Source organism: Phyllostomus discolor, chromosome 1, assembly GCF_004126475.2.
Source record: "Phyllostomus discolor isolate MPI-MPIP mPhyDis1 chromosome 1, mPhyDis1.pri.v3, whole genome shotgun sequence".
NCBI classification, from domain to species: domain Eukaryota; kingdom Metazoa; phylum Chordata; class Mammalia; order Chiroptera; family Phyllostomidae; genus Phyllostomus; species Phyllostomus discolor.
Window position 1 is genome coordinate 145,369,784 of NC_040903.2, and position 7,701 is coordinate 145,377,484.

Consider the following 7,701-nt stretch of genomic DNA (forward strand, 5'->3'; position numbering starts at 1 on the left):
TGGTAGTGACAGGCAGCCCGAATGCCGGTGTCTTTTCCGGTTACAATTTAACTGATCCCTATCATCTTTGTTATGAAGAAACTGTGCCTCTCAGAGGATAAGAGATTTGCACAAAGTTGCATAACTAACAAGACCAGAGAATAGTCTAGAATGCAGTTAGTCTAACTCCTTGTTCAGTGTTTCTTCCATTGCAAAACATAGAATCTATGACCCACCTGAGAAGCCAAGCCACCACCTACCACATTTAACAAAGGAATATGATGTTCTGTAAGTTTCACGAGTCTGACACCTATGGACTTTTGTAAAATATTCCTTCTATATAAGTTTGCCATACGGAATCACTGTTAACAGTGAATTGATTCTAAAGTGTAAACCTTCTATGTTTTATCTGTATACCTCTTTAGGTTCCTCATAAATACATCTTTTCCTCCTCTACTTTATGCTAAGAATAAGCTGGTTGTTTATTCCATGCTTTGTGATGTCTACTCTGTCAAAAATGTTACTAGAAGTTATCAGCATTCACTGATCTTTTGCATGGGAAAAGTGGGAAAAATGCTCAGAATACATCAAGACTTGTAGAACTAGAAGAGGCACCTTCCATATATTTTCTTTTTGCAAAATGATTTTATTTATTTATTTTTATTAGTAGGGCAAGGGAAAGAGCAAGAGAGAGAGAGAGAAGCACTGATGTTTCCATCAATCAGTTGCCTCTTGTATGACCCCAAATAGGGACCTGGCCCACAACCCAGGCATGTGCCCTGACGGGGAATTGAACTGATGATCTTTTGGTTCACAGACTGGCACTTAATTCACAGAGTCACACAAGCCAGGGGCCCAAAATTTGCTTTTGCATATTACATGAGCCAAGAACTCAACACATCACTGTTTTTTTTCCTCTAATAATGTTTTGATTCCTGTAATTGGCTGATTAAATTAACATTGTGACTCTTTTCTTGAATGGCTGTTTTTGAAAAAGTTTTTCTGCTACTGTTATTGTTTATATTGTATACTTATTTCTTAATAGAAGTGTGAATGTCATTTACATGAGAGGGAAGGGGATGAGGAAATATAATTTACAGTTTACTGTATGCCATAGGCTAACTCTGAAGTAGGTACTATCGTTCTTATTTTACAGATGAAGAAATTGAGGTTCAGAGGTGTGAGTTGCCCATGGTCATAATGTGGGCAGAGCTAGGACTTGGATTTAGGTCTGACTGACCCTGAACTTGCGCATTTTCTCCTTTTTCACCTCACTTCCTTTCTGGTTAGATGAGTAATTCCACATTCAGTGTCCTACCCTAGCCTGCTGGTAGGGACTAGTGAATAATCAGTCTGCTTCCTTGTTTAACATTTGTTAAGTGAGGTCTGGGAAGCAGATGTTAGATGTGGACTTAGTGAGATTGTCAGAAGACACCAGGGTGTCAGGAGATACAAGGCCCAGTTCAGACTGCATTTGTTCTTTTATCAAATAAGATTAAGATTTGTTGTTTCATATGATTGTGTAGAGATCAGTGGGAGATTTCCCAGCATAAAGTATTGGGTTGGAGGGGTTATTCTCAGAGCCCTGTGAGTGTCAGACCTTACAATCAATGACCACCTTCTGGGACTGTGGAAAATTGATGGGGAATAAGGAGTCTGATGGAACATACCCTCTGATGTAGGTGGTTCATTCAGCCCACATCTGTGAGTAGTTAGACCTTAGCAAAGATCTAAAAGGAAATCCAGCCTGCTATGCTGTTGTGCTCTAAGTATTTACCTCCTCTTCTCTTTCCTGAGTGCTCAGTTGAACCTTGAGGGGAAGCCCATTCTGAGGAGCTGCCACCCTGCTATTGGCTTGCTCCTGGGGGCAGCTGTGGGTGAGAGCTGCTAGGGTGGGCTCAGGCTGTGGCTGCTGTGCTTGGCCCATGGTTCATATCCTGCTCCAGGCTCAGACACAGAAACAGAGCCTACACCTCAGGTCCTTGTTTGCACTTAGAATATGAAGCAGGTGACAAGAGTGACTGTGCTCTTGATCTTGGGTGAGCTATTCTGTGAGTAAGAGGCACTGGGATCTGGGTCTGGACAGGAATCTACAACCTGGCCTGCTACCACTGCTCTTTTTCCAGGATGTTGAGGGATGGCTTTGGGGTCCTATTTTATTTTAGGCAGTTTCTTAGCATTTATGTGAGGAATGTCTTAGTGAAATAAAGATGTTTCCAGTTATTGAGCCCTAGGTCCAACCATGAGACAGAGAAATTAGACCTGCCATCTTGGATCATGTTTTCCTGGGATTCCTAGAATAAATATTGTATATACGTAAATTTATCCTGGAATGTAATGAGAAATAAATTGTATGGGTCTGTATATGGTGGTGAAGTAGGAGTGAGGGTGAATTTGATTGTGAGAAAGAGCCTGGAGGGTGCTTAGTTGGATCTTTAATTCACCTCAGTTTCAGGGTAGGAGCTAGTATTGTGTTTTTATTTCCACAGGTACTTTTGAGCTTTGCTAAGACCACCCAGCCCATGTTCATGGATGCATGTGAAGGAGAAGGAGTGAACATACCCTGTAACCACACCAACATTGCTACATCTGAGTGTATCTTCTGGTACCTACACTTCCCCAAGCAGGGACCAACATTTGTTGTTCAAGGGTATAACAAAAATGAGACAAATAAAGTGGCATCTCTCTTTATTGCTGCTGACCGGAAGACTAGTATGCTGAGCTTGCCCTGGGCCTCCCTGAGAGATACCGCTGTGTACTACTGCATTGTGAGTGACACAGTGAGGAAGGCAGGGCTACACCTGTGCAATGTTCCCCTGAGGGGTGGGAGTGAGGCCCAGGAGGATGCCCAAAGTAGTGCTTGCCAAAATGTTTATTTTTTGTTTTCCAAAGGTATTGGCAAATCCCTGTATTATTTTACTGTTTACAAAAATTTTGATGTCATGTATTGTTTAAAATAGGTATTCCATTTATATGGTCTAAAACTTAGAATGTACGAATGGAATACAGTGCTGTGTTTTCATCCTGCCATCCTACCAGCTTATCCCCAAGCTGCTCAATTATACAGACAAATTAATCTGTGGTTGTTATACTGTTGTTGCTTAGCTCACTGCTGCTCCTTGTTTCATGGGTACAAACACACGCACTATACACTCTTACACGTACACTCACTGCACACAGTCAATGTGCACAACTTGCTTTTCAGCTTTTGAAAAATTTAGTCTAGGTGCTAGATTATTAGTTATTATCACACAATCTGAACATTTCTTTGGCCATTTAAGCATCTATGAGATGCTTTCCAAATCACTTCTGAATTTAGATCTCTCTGTTGCCCCTGTTTCTCTTTTCTTTTGTCCCACTCCCCTGTTGTGAATGGCACACCAAGGTGAAAGGAGATGATGGTAGAGGAGGGCATGGAGAACAGTCCTTTGTTTCTTATTGGCATGATAGACTTTTTTTTATGATATCTGAGTCAGAAACAAAGATTCTAGGTCATTATCTTTTCGAAGTTCAGTCCTGTGTGGAGGGGCAAAAGAAGACAGGAATAATGACAACATTTCTAGGAATCTTATTAGTGTTCCTGAGGCTTCATCAGGATGGTGAGGTTATTTTTATTTTTATTTTTCTGAGGAGGATTGTCTCAGATTTTGGCAACAAGGAATGTAATATTTAATGGTATTTTCTATTTGGTGATATATGTTCACTGCTTGTCCATCTTAGGAGTCAATGAAACAATGGGGATAGAAGAGTGTTTCCATCTCTCTCATCTTAAGGTTTGGTGGGGGAGTAGTATTATAGAAAAATGAATAATTATAGAGCATTAGTGCATATTCTGCTGCCCCTTAATCCATTATGTTTATGGTGAAAGGCAATGGTTTTCTGAACTCAGATGTGTCAGAGCTCAGGGAAGGCTGCCTCCAGGTATTCCACAAGAGCGTATTGGTCATGGGGAATTAAAATCACTCGGGAAGCAGCAGGACCTGGAGGAGCTCTTTGGCTCTTCTCTGACCCCCTAAAAGCAGGAAATAAATCTCCAGGATAGGTGTTCTCCCCTCTCCTGAGGACTGACAGGTAAACTTACCATAAAAGTGATAAAATCCAGAGTAGAAAAGTATGTATAAATATATCTTATAACAAATGTTTTTATTACCCAAACCCAAACTTTGTTTACATCCCTAACTACTGAATATCCATACCTGCGTAGATTCCTTTCTAATGAACACTAACTTTCTTTTTCCTGTCAATTTCTCAGAAGTTTATTTTTTTTGTCTAAAAAGTATAAAGGTGCATAGTTTTATCACTCCTTTGAGCAATATACTGATTTTTATAAGTAATATTCAATAATTCTAATAACTATATATTTGAAAAACTAGTAAAATGTTTTATATTGGAAAAATAATCATTTACAAATATATTTGAAAAGTTATTTATATGAAAACCAATATAGCTAATCTTAAAGGGAAAGATTTAATAATCAAAATAGAATATGATATAGCAAAATAATGGTATTTAGAAAGAGAATCTATAATGATTGTTTAAAGGTGATAATTAAAAAGAATCAAGATATTTACAGGTATGGTTTCTACTTAGTGAAATTATGAACAGTGTAAAGATTGGAAAGTAATACACCAAGATCTTGATATTGGTGAGGAGCAGAATATGGCACCCCAGAATGTCCGACTTTGGTATGTGGATTATTTTGAGCTGAAGACAGCCAGGGCCTAGCAGACTCAGCAAGAGTTTTTAACCTTCCAGCTATCTGCCTAAAGAATTTAGATAGGAGGCATGTACCAGAAAGAGAGCTATTACCAGAGGCAACTTTTTATGTCACAAAAATTTATTTGCTTGGCTTGGCAAACATTTGCTCTTCTCAACTTTCTGTGAATTATTTTCCCTCCTTTTGAGGCCCTAGATCCCTATCCCCTTCTCCTTAGCTGAGAATGGTATATAGGTCTCAATTACCTGATTGCCAGGCAGTCTCATATTTCTATGGGGCTCCTGTACATGCAGGATTTGTTTTTCTCCTGTTAATCTGTCTTATGTCAACTTAATTGTTAGGCCAGCCAGAGAACATAGAAGGGAAGAAGGGAAAGGTTTCCCACTCCTGGAATAATGATTATCCTTGCTTGATAGGATCAGTGGTGCTTTTTCTTTTTTATATTATTTTCTAAAATATTAACCTTATTTGATTTAAACTCTCTCTAATCTATCATTTCCTCTAAATTCTCTAAAACTCCTCCTAGCTCTGAAGTTCAGTGACCCTGGTTTAGCCACCTGATCCTCACAATAACAAGGCAGCAATGACCTCTGAACCAGTGCAATTTCCATTATATTCTTTTTCCTATATTAGTAGTTTATATTGTTGAGTCTGAAATATATGATATACATATAGAGCATTTTGTACACAATAGTCCATGCATTCCTCTTAATAACATCCCAATGGTATCCCTATTTTACAGACAAGGAAATTGGTGCTTGAAGACATTTAAGTAGCTTGCTCAAGTTCAGTGCGAGAGAGGTTACATGGAGGAGCTGGGTTCCAAAGCCCCATCAGGTGGAGGCTGGAACACAGCCTCTGAAACATTACTCCACAATGCCTATCAACCTACCTCCCCACATTACTCTTGTGGATAAACAGCCAGATTAAATGTATGGAGTTCTAGTTTCACAGTATTACTCACTTGCTCAAAAGCATCAGTAGTTCTTTGCTAATAAATAACCTACAAATTGAGGCACTCAAAAATTTTCTGCTTTCTAGACCCAAACTCTCCTTCCAGCTTTACTTCTTATTATACTTAGCCTATTCTCTTCTTTCTCTCTTCCACACATTCATGTCTGTCCATAGCCACCCATCTGTTATTTAGGTCAGAGAATGGCCTAAGGTATTTGAGGATATGACTACATTTATCTGGGCATTAACAAAGTAGAAAAGAAAGAAATTCTGGTATAAGCAATCAGAGAACTGCCGTATTTTAAAAACAATTTGCTGGGCATATCAGAAAGCTTTCTGTATGAAGTGGGAAACTTTACCTATTTGAGAACTTTTGACTGATTTACACAGAGTATTTACTTATGCTACCCTAATAAGGTAACAAAGAAAGACCTTTTGAAATATCATTTTCCTACCCATGGGGAGGCTAATGGGGGTGAAGAGAGGAGATTCACTCCTTGGATTTGAGAAAATTTCCTAGCATTCAGTCAGGTATCCTCTTGTGCTTTGTATTACTTAGAGCTCATGACACCCTCAGGCAACTGTTGTGGGAACAACAAAATAGTTTGACTGATCTTTGGAATGGAGACCTTGGAATACTTGATCCTTTGTCCTGTATCAAACCTTAACACTGCCAATTCCGTTTTCACATACTGCTGAGATTCAACAAGCATTCTTCTATAATTGCTACTTCAAGTATGATCTGAGAACCAGCAGCAGCAACACCACCACCAGTAGCTTGTTAGAAATACAGACCATCCTGTCCCACCCAGACCTAATGAAGTAAGATATGCATTTTAGCAAAGTTCCTAAGTGATTCCCCTGCACATTAAGTCTGAGAAGCACTGTTTACATTCATGGGTGTCCAACCTGCGGCCTGCGGGCCCCATGCAGCTCAGGATGGCTATGAACATGGCCCAACACAACTAAAATTTACTCAAAACATTGTGAGATTTTCTTGTGTGATTACGTCTCACAGTGTGTTTATTGTGTGGCCCAAGACAGCTCTTCTTCTTCCAGTGCAGCCTGGAGATGCCAAAAGGTTGGACACCATTGGTTATAGCATATTCCATTACTGTTTTATAAAAGCCTTCTGAACACAAGATGGCAGCATTTTCTATCTCTTCAGATCCTTCCTCAGCTCAGAAACTAAATTCACTTTGAAGCTGGATTGAGCCAGGGTGTATGTGTAAAAGACTGAACAGGCTTGTCACTGATTGGATGGGTAGGCAGCAGAGACTTCCTCCCATAGAAGAATAACCCTAGTAACACCCACCAAACTAAAGAGAATGGCTTTTTGACTGAGGGACTGAGTCCACATTTCAAGTCCTAGTTGGGGAGGAGCATGGAGCTGTTTCTGCAAGTTGTTTTGGTGATTTTATGGCTTCCAGTGGACTGTGAGTTGGAGGGCTTCCTGGCAACAAGGACAAAGATGTGGGCACCGTAGCCCACTGGGTGGAGGGAAAAGGGCTGGGATCCTTTCTGCTGCATCTTTAGTTATAGCTGGTGTTGTGGGAAGGGTGCCACTGTGGTGAGTAAACCTTCTTTTTCTGGCATTGTGTTTCCACCTAGGGTCAAGCAGCCAAAAGATAGAACAGAATCCTCAGGCTCTGAACACCCAAGAGGGTGAAGAGGCCGTTCTGACCTGTAGCTATGCAAATTATTTTCCAACATTTTTCCAGTGGTACAGAGAAGATCCAGGAAGAGGCCTTACCTTCTTGCTACTAATACGTGAAAGTGAGCGAACAAAATCGACAAGAAGACTGAAGGCAACCTTTGATACCACAAATAAACAGAGTTCCTTTTACATCACAAACTCCCAGCCTGCAGACTCAGCCACCTACTTCTGTGCTTCAGACACACAGCAGGGCCCTGCCACCCACTTCCTGCACCCAAACCCTGTTAACCATTCCCAGTCAACAGAGCTGCTGGCTGTGCTATTCCCAAAGGCTTACTGCAGCTCCACTGGCAAAGTGCTTTACCAGTGGCAAAACAATGTGGTGGTTATTTGA

The 7,701-nt window shown here is 40.3% G+C and overlaps 1 gene segment (V, D, J or C); it reads left to right on the forward strand.

Moving 5' to 3' along the window:
• The first annotated feature begins 6,916 nt into the window (after window positions 1–6,916).
• On the forward strand, window positions 6,917–7,701 carry LOC118498311. The segment is given in 2 exon segments: window positions 6,917–7,086; window positions 7,262–7,701. Coding segments are annotated over 2 exon segments (492 nt in total).